At 38.1% G+C, this 19,091-nt stretch overlaps 1 protein-coding gene across 1 annotated transcript in view; it reads left to right on the top strand.

Moving 5' to 3' along the window:
* Nucleotides 1-12,259, top strand: part of SLC41A2 (solute carrier family 41 member 2) — a gene marked incomplete at its 5' end in the record, with an annotated part of 47,241 nt that extends 34,982 nt beyond the window's left edge. Inside the window, 3 exons of the mRNA XM_084272032.1 lie at nt 832-963; nt 1,866-2,014; nt 11,954-12,259. Coding sequence (XP_084128158.1) covers nt 832-963; nt 1,866-2,014; nt 11,954-12,139 — 467 coding nt within the window. The 3' untranslated portion in view covers nt 12,140-12,259. The remainder of the gene's footprint in view (nt 1-831; nt 964-1,865; nt 2,015-11,953) is intronic.
* Between the last annotated feature and the right edge of the window lie 6,832 nt (nt 12,260-19,091).

The raw sequence follows: 19,091 nt of genomic DNA on the forward strand, positions 1-19,091 counted from the left end.
GAGGAAGCTGTGGGAAACTGTTGAAGATAGATGTGACATTTTCCCTTTTCCAGTTGTCAGGGATATCCCTTGGTCTCCACAGTGGCCCTGTAACAGTGCCAGCCACTTCACATGGTAGGGTGGTTTGTTTCATTGAAAACATTTTTCTAATGGGAAATATATTAACCGTCATCAGGGAGAAGATAGAATCTCCATCACCACCATTCTTTTAAAAATCAGTTAGACACTTGTCCTTTCAACCTGAATTATGAATGGCAGAAGGCTATGGCTAATCCTGCTATGTGGCAAAGGGAATGGATAGATTAGCTCTCGAAATCTTTTCCAACCCTGTGATTCTTTGTGAAATCTGCATTTATGCTTGTGGTAGTGAGTGCATCTGCTTTGCATTATTTATACTTGCCAGCAATAATGACCTAGGAAGGTAATCCAGCATTGGCACAACTGTGTAGTACTTTTGTTGTTCCAAGAGGGATTTCCAAACAAGAGGAGGCAATAAAAGGGATCTTCACCTATGAGAAAGCATCAGATTGAACCTTTTGGAGGAATCTTTTGCTCTTATAATGAATTAAAACTGACCTCCAAATATCCAAATTTCCAATATGGATATTCTAAATATCCAGTGATACAACAAACTGTAGCCCAAGGTTTTGATTTATTTTAGTACTTGGTGTTATCCTGTCAATAACTCATATACATTCTAAAGATGTTTCTAACATCTGTATGTAGGAGACTGTGGTAAACACAGGGGACGTTGGTAAATTAGAGGAAACATTGCCTAGTAGACGAAAGAAATAGTTGAAAATTCACCTCTTGTTCCCTTTTGTGTTTCAGGTATTGGTGGTAATCTAGTAGCTATTCAAGCTAGCAGAATTTCTACCTACCTCCATTTACACAGCATTCCTGGAGAACTGCCAGAAGAAGCCAAGGGTTGCTATTACCCATGCAGAACCTATTGCGGTACAGGTATGTATTAGTCCCTTGTTGAGACCACTCTCCCATGTCTCCTCTTTTTCCCTCTGTATGCCAGACCGTACGCTCCATGAGAAACAGCAACAAACTGAATTACTTGTATGCAGTTCAAAGGCAGCAGGGGCTTGGCAGTTCCCTTTGCCTGCAGCTGTTAGCAGTGGGAATCACAGAGAAAGGTGTAACCCTGGCAAGGGCTGCTGATCAGCAACAGGACACTGATGATACCCTTTCAGAAGGATTTCAACCTTCATCTTTCCTTAGCTTGTTTACTTGCTCCTGGTCTTTGTTATTTAACTCCATAAGTTCAAATCAATATCCTGTTAGGACCAAACTTTATATCTAAGACAACTCCCTGCTTTCCATTTGCCATTTTTTTTCTAGATGCTTGCTTCAGAGTTTATTTCTCCCCTGTATTCATCCCTTTCCTAATAATGTAATGATTGTGGTAAAATGTGAAGTGTCAACAGCATGTATAACGCTTCCATACTCATGAAATGAATTGAACATATGAGAAAATGGTAAATGTGGGCTTACTTTTTAGAAACATAAGGTACTTTTGAGGATGCCTTGAATATGGTGCCCAAAACATTTGCTTTCATAGGTTTTAGGAGGTCACTGCAGCTCCCAAAAAGTAGATGGCATTACATGAGTACAGAATGAAAGCAAACAGATTTGCACCTTCTTCTGGAAGGGCCCTGCTTCTCTTTTCTGGCAGACACTAGTGGGGCATTTTTTTCTTCTGTGAAAATCCTCAAGGAGAATTTTAGCAGAAAATAATTCCCTCTGTTCCAATAGTCAATGCTGTGGAATTTCCAAACTGCTTTTTATATTAAAATTAATAAAAATCTGATATATTAATAGAAGACCTTAACTGTGTCACGGAATTTTTATTTCAGGTGTAAATAACAAGTCAGCCCAAGTTCTGCTTCTCTTGGTGATTCCTGGACACCTGATTTTCTTGTACACTATCCACTTAATGAAAAGCGGCCACACTTCTTTAACTCCTATCTTTATAGCAGTGTATTTGTTTGCAGCCCTGCTACAGGTAAGAAGTAGTACAGCTTGAAAATGCTTGTATAAAATGAAGTTCTTGAAGGAATTCATGGTTTATCTGATTTGTGAAATCTCATTAATAGTACAAGAAGGTACGGGTTAATACGAGCTTTCAGAAAGTACAGTTTTGAAGTAACTAATGATCTCCACACATAGACAGTTTACACAGGTGCATCTGTATTGTGGGGGCTTTTCAGAAAACACTTGGCTGCATTATTTCCCAGTCATGCATTTTGCACTTTCACATGCTTCTTGGAACCATTGCATCCAAAACCCCCATCATTTTAATTGACTAGAAGGGAGATGGATAGAAGGAAAAGTAGCATTTATAAATAATGAATACATCAAGAAAAGCTCTCAAAGAAATCTCCTACAGTAGTTCACATTTCTGTTTTAGTCAAAAATGCCATAGATGAGAATGTTATGGCTTGCTTGGTAGGTTCTTACTATTTATTAAAGTTGAAGTTAGTCTGACAGTGATCACTGTACAAGAAATTGTAATTGCATGAATTGTCAAACATCATTACATTATTTTGGCTGGTCTTACTTAGTGGCCTGTTCACGCCCATCAGGGGCAATTCTTGAAAGATGCATTTTGAAATAGCAGTGTCTTAAGATGAAATAATTTCACTTAGAGAAATCAGTAATACAAAATGAAATATTATTAAATCCACAGCCAATTTTTATCCAAAACTTGGCTAAATTATCTATAATATTTCCTTATACCTTAATCCAAAAACTCGACTGTTTATGCTACACAATATAACTATAGTTAAAAGATCCATAAGTTCAATGTACACAAGGCTTCTAAAAATGTGACTGATTTAGTTTTAAAATACAAAGAACATTATCATCAGTCAATCCTTAATAAAAATTGCCATTTCCAATGTTCTGAATTGCCTGTCTTTAACAGAAGGCTATTTCAATTAAGATAGGCTTTGAAAACTGATAGTGTTTTAATTTCATATAAGAATTATATTTTTTTCTGGAATAAACTCACAGCATTCCAACATTTGCAGGTGAGAATGTCATACTGAAAGTTATAAAACTGTTACTCATATACCTCTCACCTACTGTCCCTAATTTCCAACCTTATTTTACATTGTGTTTTGTTGAGGAAGCGATGCTGTTTATTCACTTTGTCTGTCCTTTTAAAGAACTTTTGAATCCTTTGGCCCATTTCAGTCAAGTTTTTCTAAGTTTCGTCTCTCTCAGTGATACTAAGTTCCTATGAGCTTAAATAAAAACAGGTTGAGGAGTTGATGCTGTGTTTGAGTCCCAGTTAATGCCTCTACTGAAGGTAAGCCTGCAGTGTGATTTCAACAACTATTAAACTCAGGGATTCCACATGGGAGTCAAGCTCCGGTCAAACCCATATGAATCCATATGGTCCTCCCACTCACAAAACTGCAGTCCTGTTATGTTTAAGCTTAAAGACCTTTTCTTGAGCAGCAAAGGATAGATTAAGATGTGAGAAATGCAGAAGTTCACTTGAAAACCAAGTTAAGGCATTAGGGCAGGACTTTCAGCATCAGCACATTTACAGATGTAAAGTTGATTTTTATACAGTAAAGGTCTGATGAGAGTATTCAGTTTTGCAGTCGTGCATCTCCATTGCAGTCTACAAGGCCACCCTTGATTTTCTTCATTTTTCATTTAGAAAGCAGATGTGTAGTTTTTTTCCCTTTTTCTCACTCCCTCTTATAGGTGATTTTTTCCTCTTTACCTTCTGTTTTTAGAACTAAGAGGCAGCTTGGCTTGTATTTACTTTGAAACTAGGTAATAGTATTGCACATTATAACTTCTCATGGGTATTAACAGACTTACAATTTGGAATCCATGGGTTTTGACACATTCTGAAAATATTTATAGATTATTTTCCCAATTTAATTTTTCCTGGCATTTTCCTAGTAGTGATTATTGTACTTTTGAGTACCTGTAATTATAGCAGATTTAAAGTTTTCAGAGAGTTGATTCTTGCTTTAACCCATAATCTTGACCATGTTTTATTGAGCTATCAGTCTGAAGCACTTCCCTACAGCACTTCCCTATTAAGTTTCTCCTTTCTCAAAGAAAACTCCTAAATATTTGTACTCATTCCTTTGCCTTTTCTTCAGTGACATCATCTATGCACCTGGATGTAGTAAAGAACAGTTTTCATGCTTCCATTTCTTTTGGCAAAGGCCAGAACCTACTGATCTTATTTTTCCAGAATTCTTTTATATTTTTGTCCTCCCCATGAGACCTCTTCTGTAAAACTGAAAAACCTCACAGCTTATTATTGTCATTTCAATTACCAACAACAAAAAAATCCATTGACAGTCTTTTGAGCAGTGAGTGATCTATCTGCATTCTAAACCTTTTTTATAATATATTGGACTTTGCATTTCTTTTTCACTTTGCATGGGTGGCATGTGAAAACGGATGTCAAAAATGATAAGCCTGCATTTGAACTGGCTCTTTTAATTTTGAGGTGGTAGATGATAATTGAATAGATCACAGTGATTCCCAAAGGTAAGAATTAATTATGGTCAGTCCTGTGTCAGAAGAGGTTTGAGTGCACTACTTTGCTCTTTCCTATTCCTTAATCCCTTGCTTATATTGAGCTGGGGGTGGAAAGGGGAGCTGAATAATGATAGTGGCAATATACCACCTATTTACATTTTTTCCACTATGTTAAAAAATTAATGCTAAATTAAAACCCAACAGTAACAAAGTGAATGTTCTATCTTTAAAATCCAGGTGACTATTGTATGATGTTAAATTATTTAATGAAATATTTTACAGTGGACTGAAATAGATTTTTAATTAACTTCAAGATCTGGCTATGATCTCTGATTGTCCAGCTCTGCTTTTGTTTAAAATGGAGAGGAATCACAGAATCACAGAATTATAGGGGTTGGGAGGGACCTCGAGAGATCATCGGGTCCAACCCCCCTGCCAAAGCAGCTCCCTAGGACCTATCACTCAGATAGGCATCCAGACGGGTCTTGAAGATCTCCAGAGAAGGAGACTCCACCACCTCCCTGGGCAGCCTGTCCCAGGGCTCTGTCACCCTCACTGGGAAAAAGTTCTTCCGTATGTTGGTGCGGAACTTCCTATGTTCCAACTTGCAGCTGTTGCCCCTTGTCCTGTCTCCACAGACCACTGAAAAGGGGCTGGCTGATTCCCCCTGCGTTCCATGCTTAAGATACTTATAGACATTAATTAGATCCTCCCTTAGTCTTCAAAGGGGAAGGGGTTAGGAAAATAACGAAAGCAGAACTGGAATGTTATAATAAGCTGAAAAAAATCAAGGAAATGTTAACAGAAATATTATTATTTTTATATTTCTCTCTTCTTCTGTCAGTTTATGATATTCCACATTATCTCTGCAGTAAATTTGTAACATATATATATATGAATTCTGTTTGGCATTTTAACAACATATTTTCAGATTGCCTCTAGACTTCAATTTTCCTCTTGCTGAAGTGATAAAATGGAATTTAGTTGCATTGCAAGCTTGATACGATATTACTGAAGTTCCAGTTGGGTAGTTAATTTCATTTTAACCCAATTCTGAAACTGTCATTGTAATTTTTTTTCCCCCACCTATGCCTACCAGATTCTTTTGTCTTTTCTCCGTACCTGTTCCTAGAGAGTCTCTCCCCAGCATGTCATTTAATTTAAATATTTATGGGAAATATGTAATTAATATGACATGATGTACATTAGCAAGACTATGATTTAGTTATTATTGAGGAAAATACACTATGTAGTAATATAAAGTACAGTTTGACTGAATATGTAGTTGTTCCCAAATATCATTAAATCAAGATATTCTAAATAATATGAGTAGTCAGTATTATGACCTGCATTCTCTCTGATTCTCTGTGAACAAAATAGTTCTGGCTTTCTAGATTTAAGAAAACCCAGAAAGTGTTTTATTTTAGTTTTATTTTAATTTTCCTACTTTTAATACTACAGCTGTTTCTGTTCTTTAAATAACTACATATTCTTGAGGTGTTCTTCAATTAAATTTATAAATTGGCTGTATTGAAATCCAAGACTGTATTCCCTTTAACTTTAGTGAGGCTAGGATTTTGCCATTATATTTTCATACAGGTGGGGAAAATCACACAAATATTAACCTGTGTTCAACTAGAACTTATAGGCTTGGATTTAAAAGGTCTGATTAAGTTTTGTAGTGAAGAGTCTGTTCCGTGTTTATGAATGGCAGCATCAGAGAAGAAAAACCCACCAAAATTATTATGAGGAAGGTATACCCTGTAAGAATGATTGGTATGTCACGATGGGTGTGCAGTATCTGCAAATGTGTGCATTAATGATTTTAAATGTGTTTTGGATTTAATGACTGGCCAGTATTTAAGAGGGATGCTCTTTTGTTGACAAGTTTACAAAACCAAGTCACACACCAGCACATATCAGTATGCTACAAGCAGTAATGATTTGATGTTGAACCAACGGAGAATACACTAATTGGAAAACAGTCCTCCCCTTATACCTCACCAAGGCACAAGTATTTTTTAACTGCATGAGGCTATGCACTGAGCAAATTTTCATACTGTCTTGTCAACCTGCAGTAGAATGAGAGCAGCACTGGAGCTGCCAAGCCATCAGTCCTGGCACTCGGCTCAGAGCATTCAAAGGTGGCCTCTGTTCTGCATGTCCTCACTGAGCCAGTAAAACACCCTCTAAGGAATTTTCACACCTCCCAACCAAATCTGAGCACACAGAATGTTTAAGACCTGGGAATAAACAAACAATAGGAGATTCCCAGAGCTATCACCATCAAATAAGTAATTCCAAAATGCAGTACTTCTTATCCAGTGAAGGTTAGATGTCTGCTGCGGTGAAGGAACATCTGCAGTGCTTTAGGGCTGTTTGGGGCAATAGAAACCCAAGAATTCAGCAGTGCTCATAGTGACTTCCTACTAACTTCAAAAAGGCTTTCTCAGTAGTGTGAGGATTCTGATGATGGTATGTGCCTCTTCAATGTGGAAAAATAACTCATGTGATACACTGTACATTAAAGAGAAAAAGGAAGGTTGTGTTTATAGAGAAAATATTAGTGCATTACTTCCGAAATGTAGAGCATGTAACTGCTAAAAAGATTCATGATTCAAGGAAATAGGGAAACTAAGGTCCAAGCCTTGACAGTTCTGCATGTTCAAGGCTTTCTCATTGCAGCATGAGAAATAGACTTGCCAGATTCATTGGGATCTGAATGTGGACATCGCCCAATGTTTCACTTCCAGGCACATTGCTGTCTGTGGTAGAAGCCTGGCTCCTACTGAGTTATTAGCAGTGATGTACAATTTTTGTCTCCAGAAGACTGAGCTCAAAGTGGTTATGTATGTAGCATGACACACTGCTCAACTTGGTGTCATTTACAAACTGACTGGGGGTGCACTTGATCCCCTCATTGAGACCACTGATAAAGATATTACAGAGAATTGGCTTCAGCACTGAGCCCTGGGAACTCCCTTTGTTACACCACTGGATGTAACTCCATTCACCACAACCCTTTGGGCCCAACCATCCAACCAGTTTATTACCCAGCGAAGTGTGTGCCCATCCAAGCTGTGAGCAGCCAGTTTCTCCAGGAGAATGCTTTGGGAAAAGGTGTCAAAGGCTTTACTAAAAGTCCAGGTAGACAAAACCCACAGCCTTACCCTCCTCCACTGAGCAGGTCACCTTGTCACAGAAGCAGATGGGATTAGTCAAGCAGGACCTGGCTTTCATGAACCCATGCTGACTGGGCCTGATCACCTGGATGCCCTGGGCATGATGTGTGGTGATACTCAAGGGAAAGCACTCCATAAATGTCCCAACAATGAGGTCAAACTGACAGACCTGGGGTTCTTCAGATCCTTCTTTGGCCATTCCTGTGGATGGGTGTCACACTGGCTAATCTCCAGTCCCCTGGGACCTCCCTGGTTAGCCAGGACTGCTGATAATTGATGGAAAGCGGCTTGGTGAGCACTTCTGCCAGCTACCTCAGTCCCCTTGGGTGGATCCTATCTGGCCCCATAGCCTTGTTTCTGTCTAAGTGGTATAGCAAGTCACTAACCATTTCCTCTTGGTTTATGGAGGCTTTGTTCTGCTCCCCAGCTCAGGGAGCTGGGTACCCAGAGAACAACTAGTGTCACTGTTAAAGACTGAGGCAAAGAAGGCCTCAGCCTTTTCTTCATCTTTTGTCACTATTTTTCTCCCTCACATCCAATGAAGGATGGAGATTCTCCTTAGCTCCTCTTTTGTTGTTAATGCATTTATATAAACATTTTATTGTCTTTAATTGCAGTAGCTAGAGTACTTTCTAGTTGGGCTTTGGCCCTTCTAATTTTCTCCCTGCATTGCCTAACAAGTTTCATTATTTTTCAGTTTCAGAAATTATGAGAAATGGATTGCACGAGAAAACACAAATACTTTGTAGAGGTCCTTGATACATGCAAAAGACAAAAAATAACTTTTCATTAGATAAACTTTTTATTTGTATCTAAACACCTGCAAAGAGTGAAAGTAGGTTTTGTTCCAAGTGATGAAGGGAAAACCTGCTTTGCACTGTATAATATTCCCATTTTTAGTCTTGCAGTCATGAGATTGGAGCTATAAATAGTGAGACTCGCTCATATTTGAGCATTCGTGTTCAATTCCAGTTTCAACTTGATATTCATGATTTGAATCAGAAAGTTCAGTATCAAGAATTAGTTGCTATTTTTGCCCTTTGTTGTACAAAATGATATGTGTACTTACACTCCTTATTTGCAGACTCTTTATCATTAGGGCCTGAGAAAGACTTACTGTTGCCTTCCCTCTCTCCTTCTCTCCCCCACCCCTCTCATTGATACATTCTGCTGCTTCTGAGGACCTTCTATGACAATGTGACTGATAGGTCATTTTAGAAATACAGTCAAAAAATGATGATGTCTTTAGTATAATTTTCCTCAATTTTGGTTGCATTTTTTCCCCCAGAGAAGTAATAATACAGCATGATCTTCCTTTTAAAATATAAAAAAATCTGGAATTTTGCCTGTATTTTTCCAATCCTAGCTTTGGGCTGTTTTTTCTTTGTCATTTGTCTCCCTTTTCTTAGATCTTTTTATGTATATAGATACTTAGATATTTTTTTACCTTTCTTATGCCTTGCAGTTATTTCATTCTTCAGTCTGGAAGGATTCTTAGGACTCTTTCATAATTCTGCTACTACTTATCTCCTTTTGTGCAGAAAACACTCAATTGTTCTCTTTCTCTGTATATTAAATAATTTAAAAATGCTAGCTCACATCTTGAACAGTTCTGCATATACTTAAAAGCTTTTCTTATCGTTATTCTACAGCATTTCATACTGAACAGATCACTTTTGTACTATCTTATTGGGCTTTTCTGTAATGTTGATCCCTTTATTTTTTCCCTTAAGCCCAGCTGGTTTTCAGTTTGAAGTAGGAAGGCTTTCTTCTTCATAGTGTGAGTGCAGAGCAGGAGTACACAGGATTTGTACTGCTGTGCCATCTGTGCCATTTTGCTGACATTAAATATAGGCCACTGCTAAATCCCAGTGAAGTGCTGTGCCACCAAAGTAGTAAGTCTTGTAATGGTTTTTGTACAATTTTTCTCCCCCTGCACTCCTTTTTTTATTTTTACCTCTGTCCAATCTCTGTAAGTGATTTCTCTTATCATTGTAAGTTCACAGATTGTCTCACTTTTGAAAATTCAGCCAACTCATAGTAGGGCTTTTGCTTATTTCTTCTTTAAGAGTACCAGTTGACTGATGACTTTGATCACATCCTGTTACCATTGATAAGAAGCAAAATCTCATTGAAGTCTTAAGTGACATTGATTGACTTCTATCTTGCAACACTGTGGCCAAATAAGTAGTTCTTAATTTCCAGAGACTGATCTGTGTAATTTTTAAATGTCAGTGACTGCCCATACAGAAGCACGGTGACAGCATTATTCCTCCACCAAAATAAAGGCTGGCAAACTGCAGTCTCGTAACTTACTCTAAGCACTATGCCCCAGCTGCCATAATATACTGTTATAAGAGTCAGTTAATATAATCTGTTATAACCTTTTTCCTATTAATTGCAGAAGCCAGGTTTGTTATCATTTGCATGATGTGTTACGCACGCGCCAGTTAATATAGCAAGAGATAGTAATTTGGGAAGGTTCACACAACTGAATTTCCAAACTACCCATTTTTCACAGCAGTCAGTTTTTTCAGGGTAGAAAATGCATGGGCAAATTAAAGGTTTTCATGTCATGATTTTTAAGAGCCATAAGCGTATACTGTCATTTAAATTGGATGGTGTATGATACGCCTAATCGGTTGTGTTATTCCCATGAGTTATGAATTATTCTTTGAATGAATGCTCTCATCTTCAAGTAGAACATGCATAACTCCTGTTGATGTGGGGTGCTACAGAGTCTTCTGTGCACATCCTGTAGGAGATGTTAAGGTACAGTATCTTTTATAAAAAGGCCCCTCTTTGTCTCTCTTAGAAGAAGGAGCTGACTCAAAGAATCTGATAGTCTTCCAAGGAAAACATCTGTTTTAAATATATTTGTTTGGATTCCAGTCAGCACACCTAGGACTTGCATAATTAGCTTAGACTACAGAGTTCCCTTTTCAGAAGATATGTTTATACAAATAAGCTGTGCATTTTTCATTAAGCAAATACTCCTCCCTTTCTTTTTTTTCTTTTTTTAATTAGAAATTCAGGCTTGTATTTTAACATGTACTTTTCCAGAGTAAAGATTAATTGAGAAACTTTTTCAACGTTTTTCAATGTGACATTCATTTTACTGTATTTCATTTCACAGAGAAGTGTCTTGCAACCATCTTATCAGTATTTCGGTAAAAGTCTGAGTACCTTCAAAAAGACACTTTTGATACCAGTAATTGATCATTGACCAAAGAAAATATTAATTTCGTACCTTTTGACACTGCATATAGTAGACTTTAAAAAGATTAATTATGGCAGTAACTGTCTTAAATTTACCCTTCTCAAATATCTGATTAACTAAAACCACATAAAATACAGTATTTATTTAATCTTAAGAAGCTCCTTAGAAGAGACAAGAAGAAATGGAAGCTCAGTGAGTGGTCCTTTCTCCATTCATCTCATGTCATGCCACACCACATGATTCCACTGAACCAGAATCTCTTATCATGCAGCTGTGCAATGTTAAAATAATTCTTTTCTGAAACTGGATTAATGATTATGCATACCTTTGTATTAAAATCAAACCTCTCAAATGTTCAGAAATTCACAGTTGGGAACAAAATCTTTTGCTCTGGAACAAATTCAACCTGGAGTGGCAATTTCATAATATACATTGCAAGTGTGCCTTATTACAGAAGGGCTGATGCTGGTATTTCATGCATAAAAGTAGCTTCTAGGACATTCTTTACGGTTCCTACCATCCAGGTGAAACTGTTCTTAATCTGACACAGTATTCTTTATATCACATCTGATCTCAGCTCTGTCCTAGACCTGTAGAAACAAGAGTTGTGCCTGTGTTGAGTATGGGCTCATCTGGGACAATGTCAGTCAGTTCTTAATGATCTTGAAGCCCCACTTTGGCTCTTGCTGTATGTGTGAAGAAGTGCAGTCACATGTTTTGTTGGAATGTTTGCACTTTTTTTTACCATTTTCAGAAGCCCACAAGTACAGATTGGGTGAAGAATGCTATATTCCACATGTTCTTTCTAACTGTGCATGTGACTGACTGAGCAAAGTTGCCTAAGTGTTCTGGGCTCCAGTTGTGGGGAGTATTTAAAAAAACTATTTTTGGAAAATATTTTTCAAAAGCAGTTGTATACAACAGTGCTGAATGCTAAGGAGACAATAATGCCAGCTGCTGACTTCCTTTTAGTATAACTTAAGCAATGATAATAATAAGATTTTGTTTGCTTGGTGTTCCATAGGTGTTTACTCTGTTATGGATTGCTGACTGGATGGTGCACCACTTCTGGAAAAAAGGAAAAGATCCTGACAGTTTTTCTATTCCTTATCTTACTGCACTGGGAGATCTGCTTGGAACTGCCTTATTAGCTATAGGTTTTCATTTTCTGTGGCTCATAGGTGACAGAGATGGTGATGTTGGAGACTAATTATTCCTGTGGATGCAATGGCTTTTCCTGGAATGTTGCCATGACCAATCGTTCCACTTGAAGGTCCTCAAAGTGATTGTTCCATTTGGGATGAACAAATCAAGGTGACACGGATATGAAACAGCCTTAATGATTTTAGTTGGTTTGGTTTTTAAAAAATAAGATGGAACTAGGAGGATACTTGTGACCCTTACTCTGAAACCGGGACCGATTGCTGCTAGTTGGAAACATCTGAGTAGACACAATGAAGGGCAGATGGATTCTATATCAAGATCCAGTCTTTAAAAGGACAGTTCCATAGCTGTATTACAAACCAGAACAATCTCCAGTTGCTCATTCAGTGGTGATGAGGAAGAGGGCAAGACCCAATCTGTGACTTGCCTTGTCTTTCCCTCCCAGGGACAAAGAGGAACAAACCTTTTCACCTTACCACAGAAGTGGTTAGTAGACCTCAGATGAATTCAGTTCAACAGACATTACCCAATTAGCTGATGATACTTTCTTATCTTGCAATTTCAGTGCTGTAGCTCTCTGACCATTGCATACTTGATATCAATAACAACTGTTATGGTGATTTGAACCCTGATTGTCTAAACATTTTTTCACTTTATTTTATGTATACTAATATGACCATCAGCATTTATATAATTAGAACTTGCAAAGCACTTTGTGCTACAAAGAGCAACATAATTATTTTGATGTTCTGATTTATTAGAACAAGAGCATAGGAAAGACAAATAATGTGACACTGACCTGATCGATATTAATGGATGAATGATTAAAACTCCCTGTGCTGGAAAGTGTATTTTCATTTAGCAACTGAAAAGTTGTTTAACTAACTGATATTAATGGTGTGATGGCCAGTAACCTGATTTTAATGAAGTATTTAGAGGTGTTAATTCAAATGTATATACTGATCCCTGATTGAAACGCGGGGTATAAAAGGTTATGTTTCTTTTTCAGGCGCTTAGGAAGTTACATAAACTTCTAAAATTCCAGAGCGATGTATGTCATCCATTTCTAAGCAAAAATCTCTGCTAACAGGATTTCTCCTTTCAAACTGTGCAAGTAATATGGTCAATGTGGAAAACAACCGCTCCCGAATGATTTCTCTTACTTTTATAGCTCAATGTGTCTAATAAGACCTTGGGCACGGGGACTCCCGGTGCTGCTTTGAAAAAATTGACAGATCCCTCTGTTTTAAAATGTAGCGGGGTTCCTCAGGGCATATGTTTTTAAAGGCTATAGCACACACCCTAAATGCAGAATTAAATAAACAACTCCTACTTTAAGTGTTGTGATTGAAAGTTTTAAATTTTGAGACTTAGACAACTAAATCCCTGTACCAGCATATGGTGTAATCCTGTAAACATTAGTCGTGTGATTTATGCATATAAATCCTCCCTTTTTATTTGATGGGCCTACTCAGATGAACTAAATTATGTGGATGAGTGTTAATGGGACTTCTATAAGTGTCGGTCACCTTAAACTCTGTGGAAGTTGAAAGTGTTTGCAATTCTGAAAATTAAACCAGCTATTCAGTGCCTACACATGGATTTAGATGCCTGACTTTTAGCTCCCTCATTTAAACACTTACTTAAGCTTTTTCTTACAGTTATGATATAGTATAGTTGTTTGAATGAATCGTGTATTATGCCTTTTATTCTGTGAAAGATGAAATCTTTCTAACTTCAGGTTCTCTGACTTTTCTTAGTTTGTATTAATGTTATTTAAAATAGTTTATTGTATGTAGCTTTGCAGGAAATACTCCTATTAAATTGTTTAAAATGGACTAGATGTAACAAGTTTGGGGATTTTTTTTCAGTAATAGTTACTTATTTTCGGTACAGCTGGAGATGCAAATGATTTTTTTTTTTATTCTGATAGAAATGCCACCTGAATCAATGAAGCAGCCATATCAAGCAGATTTCTCATTAGAGTTACTGAATTTTCAGTCCTTTTTAAATGAATTGCCAGATTCTTAAAAATTAAAATCTCTTGAGATGCTTGTGATCGGTGCTTATGTGATGTGCGAGGGCATTGCAGGATTTAGTCACGACAGTACCCCTAGTGTGGAAAATCTTTTCCCAGTAAATAAGCAATGACTGTTGGTAGAGTCTGCTGATAAATGGGTGAGTGTTTAGGTTGCAGAATTGGGGAAGAAATAATAAATGGGACAAATTCCATGAAATTTGAAAAAGGAAAATATGTTGACAGACTGGAATAATCTGGGCAGGGAAACAATAAGTGATGGAAAAGTATAATGAGAAAATTTGATATTTCAGGAGGGGGGAAGTTCATTGCATGGTTAAGAGAGCAAAATTTGTGTTGTGGGTGCAAACTTTCAAGCATCCACTGCGAGAGGCAGGAGCAAGCAGAAGGAAGTTATTTGGAGAAAAGAATAAAAAGGCACAGCTGAACTTGTTTTTCAGGAAGGGAAGAAAAATGTACCTTGAGTTGAAGGGAACTGGGGATGAAGTGGAAAAAGAGATACTTTGGTGAATGGTGGAAGTTAGGAAAAAAAAAACCTGCTCTCAGTAAGATATGGTTAAAGAGGGGTTTGAGTGGGGAGAGAAGTAGGGCATTGATAAAGCAGAGGAAACCCTGACATCTGGAAGAGCAAAGGATAAATAATCTATGATGTGGAAAGGGGCTTGATTCCTATGTAGAAGGAGCATTTTAAAAATAGGTTTTGCTAACTCTGCTACTTAGTTTTATGAAGGTAAAAAGCTCTTACCATGAAGTGTCGGGGGAAATATTATTCCAGCCATGAGGATAACGTGGCAGAAGGCACAAAAAGGTACTTGGACACTAGAGCATCTATCATCTACTCAAAAGCTGTACTCCCTAAACCGTTTCTAACTCTAGTCAAGTCAACCTCTCCACAGTATTCCACCTACTCAATCTTTTAAACCTGTCCCAGTAATAATCAGTTACTTCACTGTATGTGTGAGTAAGAAATGTTACTGAAATTCTGTGTGAAACAAATTGTGTGCTTTTGTACTGCTCAAAGCATACAAACCAAGAGGGACATCATTAGATGATATTCTGCCTCTCGTTATGAAAGCAGCCATGTTTTGTAATCTTGCAGATCAAGTGATCACTCTTCATATTAAAATTCAAGTGTTTTCCTCCCCTCCACCTGCTGTAAGATTCTTTCAAACCCTCCTTTATAATTTCTAGCCTAATTAGGGCTATGGCTGATTCACATTTGTCTGCTTTTGTATCAGCATGCAGCATTTTCTTAATTTGACTCTTGCTCATATCATCTCATTCAGCTGGTGTAAGCTGCATGTTGTCTTAGGCTCCTCCTGCAACTTCTTGTGCTATTTCCATGCTGATGATGAGCTAGACCAGGCTGAAGCTCCAGTTGCTTTGCCTTTATAAGATACTCTGTAACCTGCTACTGAGTAATGGCTGGAGTGCTCCTGTTGGGACCCATTCCTACTGTCCACTCTTTTTTTCCTCTACTTCAGAAATATAAATAGAAGTGGGGGCAGGTTATCTGAGATGTGCATCATTTACCATTCTGAAGGACTGTGAGACCATCATCTCAATTGTTCTGGGGGCACCCGTGAAAGTGGGCAGTCTCATTTGTTAAACTACAGCTAAATGCAGCTTTAAAACATGGAGTCAGAAGCATAAAATACCTATGGTGTTTATTTTCTTTTTCTGCTTTGAAATGACCTCTGCATTCAAGTGAATTACTGAATGATTCCAGCTTATTTTTAGACTGATTATATAGCCAGGGTAGTTCCACAGTTTACTAGTCTGTTCGATACAGGGGAGAATTCTTCTTTTAACATATTTAGATCAATATTTTGAGTTTTATAGCATCGCTGTACATCTTGCCTTAATCTGTGATGTTTAAATTTGCAATATCCTCTTCCACTCCCATGTTTAATATAATATTTTCACTGGGACTTTTTGAATGCTAATGAGAAAGTGGCAGGCAGCAATTTAATTTCACTTCATTTTACAATTTGCCAACTAAATTAGAATTTTTCTCATACAAAGATTAGAACAGCATGAGGATTAAGGCTTTATAAATGCAGAATAGTTTGCAGAATCAAGACTCAAAATAAGACCTATCATCTTTTTAATGGATTTGCTATTTCATTTCAGTTCTGAGCATCATGAAAAGCTCACTTAAGTCCAAGAATAACCCAGAATACTCATTGGGAAACAGTAGTAGAAGCACTCTGTTAAATGAAGTGTTTGAAATTTCCTATTATTATAATGGTAAAATTGCCATTCCAATGAGATTGTCTCTTTAGAGGTGCAGAAAATGGCAATAGAATATGGTAATTGAATTATAACCTGCTTTAAAAAGAATAAGCTGATGTTCAAAAATAGTACCAAACTGTCAGGTCTCATAGTAGGGTTTTCCTTTTCTTTTTGGCTAGATTTTCTGTGGTACAATACATTGCTTTAATTGTATTCTTCATTCTGTATCAAGTCAGTCTGTTGATATATTTTGGATTATCTTTTTCCTGTACGTACTCAGAATTAAAAAACCAGCTTTCTGTTATATAAAGGTGAGGAAGAAGAACCGGCAGAGAGGCGTGTTTTGTCATTAAAGCCTCATTCTGAGAGCCATAAAGGGAAGTGTTCCTGTTCAATTCAGGGAAAATTTGATCATCATCCATGCTGTGCATGGATACTCTAGGGAATCTAGGATTAACAAAACAAGAACAAGTCACAATTAAAGCTAAGAACCAATGTTTTTATACATGTCCAAGATGGCCGTCTTTCGGGTGGGTAGCCAAGAGCAGCAGCATACCCCTTAGTCACTCAACACTGGCAGGGCTGGGTGGGCTTTACTTTCTCTGCAGCTAAAAATTTAATTTGTTTTCAAGTCCTGCTAGTTGTTTATTTAATATGCAGGGTGGTTCATCATATGCTCTCTTTATGCTTCTGCTTCTCAGTTCAAGCTGTACTTGAAACTTGCTGCCTCTTTTACTTTGCAGTCTTCAACTTGCTCTTTGGGGAGATTGCTCTTCAGTTGTTGCTAAAAGTCTTGAGAGGTCAAGGAATTGCTTTACTTGAATAATTTTAAATTTGCTTTTTGCAAGTGAAATAGGGTCCTGAATGAATTACATGCTAGACAGCTTTGGGAATAATTAACTTCAGAATAGTTCCTTGAGATTTAATATCTCTAAGTTCTCAGATTTACATTCCGTGTTTTACTCTGAACAGGATCGAGAAAGGATTTTGTCTGTTTACCATTTTCTACTGTCATCTCCTGGTTTTGATTAATGAAGTTGTTGCCATGTCCTGTCTACAGTAGAACAGCATTTTAATAAATCTGACCCTCTAAATGGTTTTCCAAAAGTTATGAGCAATAATGCTCGTTTTATACTTGGGAAGCAATCATCCACTCTGTTCCTATGAATCCTCATGCTGTGGTTGGCTTTAGATCATCCAATGCCCTTTCTTTCCTGTTTGCTTTTGAGGCAGGTGTTTTTCCCTGTACTGACACAACCAATTATTTTGTTCTCTTACAGTATGCAGGATTCTGGACTAGCATTAGGACATGCTTCATTTCAATTGCTTTGAAGACTGAACACATTTTTACTCATTACACAGGAAAATTTAGACATGTCTGATTAATTCTAGTTCTAGGAAGATGAATGGTAGACTTAGAAGAGTGCCTCTGAAGTCTGGAGCGTTTCCAAAACAGAAGTTGGCTTGTGTCATGGTTTAACTAAGCAAGCCCCACGCAGCCACTCGCCCACTCCCTCGAGTAGGATGGGTGAGAGAATTGGAAGAGTGAAATGAGAAAACTCCTGGGCTGAGATAAAGATAGTTTAATGGGTAAAGCAAAAGCCACACACACACACAAGCAGAGCAACACAAGGAATTCCATCCCACTTCCCATAGGCAGGCAGGAGTTCAGCCATCTCCAGGACAGCAGGGCTCCATCACAGGTAACTTACTGGGGAAGACCTGGTGTCTTCCTGAATGTCCCCTCCTTCCACCTTCTTCTTCCAGCTTTATGTGCTGAGCATGACATCACATGGTATTTGGTATCCCTTTGGTCAGTTGGGGTCAGTTGGGGTCAGCTGTCCCAGCTGCATCCCCTCCCAACTCCTTGTGCACCCCCAGCCTGCTCACTGGTGGGGTGGTGTGAGGAGCAGCAAAGGCCTTGGCTCTGTGTAAGCACTGCTCAGCGGTAATTAAACCATCCATGAGTTATCAGTGCTATTTTTGGCACAAATCCCAAACAGCCTCATACAAATTGCTATGAAGATAATTAACTCTTACCTCATCCAAAAGCAGCAGTATGTTAAGCCTGACCACCTTAGGTAACTGAGACCAGCTCAGGTACCAAGATCATCTTAGTTTGTGGGCAAAAACATAGATGATTTGGAGATGTAAGCAAGCTCTGTACTTGCCTAATACATGAAGATTGGCAGGTCACTTGTCTCTGTTTCATTCATTGCATCTTCATGATTTGAGATTGCCACTGCTGCTTCTTTAGAGCCAGCCCACCAAGGCTGCTAAGTACCACAGCAGTGCAAGTCTATCACATCTGTGTGGGAACTGTGGTCCCCCTCTGTAGCAGAAGGCGTTAATGCCTCTCAAACAAGCCCCTTACAAAACCTGCATGTCGTTTGTGCAAGGTAAAAGATCTAAAATGCTGCGAAATGAGATACAAAAAGACACTCATTCCTAGGTTTCATTTTCAGCTGGCCTTTGCTTATTCCCACAGTCAAAAGTGGATATATATATATATTTAAAGACTTCTTTTAAAGCACTGTGTCAGATTCTAGGCCTGGGGGAAACCAGGACACACTGTAAGGTTACCATGCCAGAGAACAGGAAACCCAGCTCTGTTAGATACCATGGCTCCGGGCTCCGTGCCTGAGACTGACCTGAGCTGTGGCTGCACTCTTTGAACAGAACTAAATCCCTTGCCTTGAGCACAACCTGGTCATATAGTCTTGGC

This window comes from Gallinula chloropus (genome assembly GCF_964237585.1).
Source record: "Gallinula chloropus genome assembly, chromosome: 1".
NCBI lineage: Eukaryota > Metazoa > Chordata > Aves > Gruiformes > Rallidae > Gallinula > Gallinula chloropus.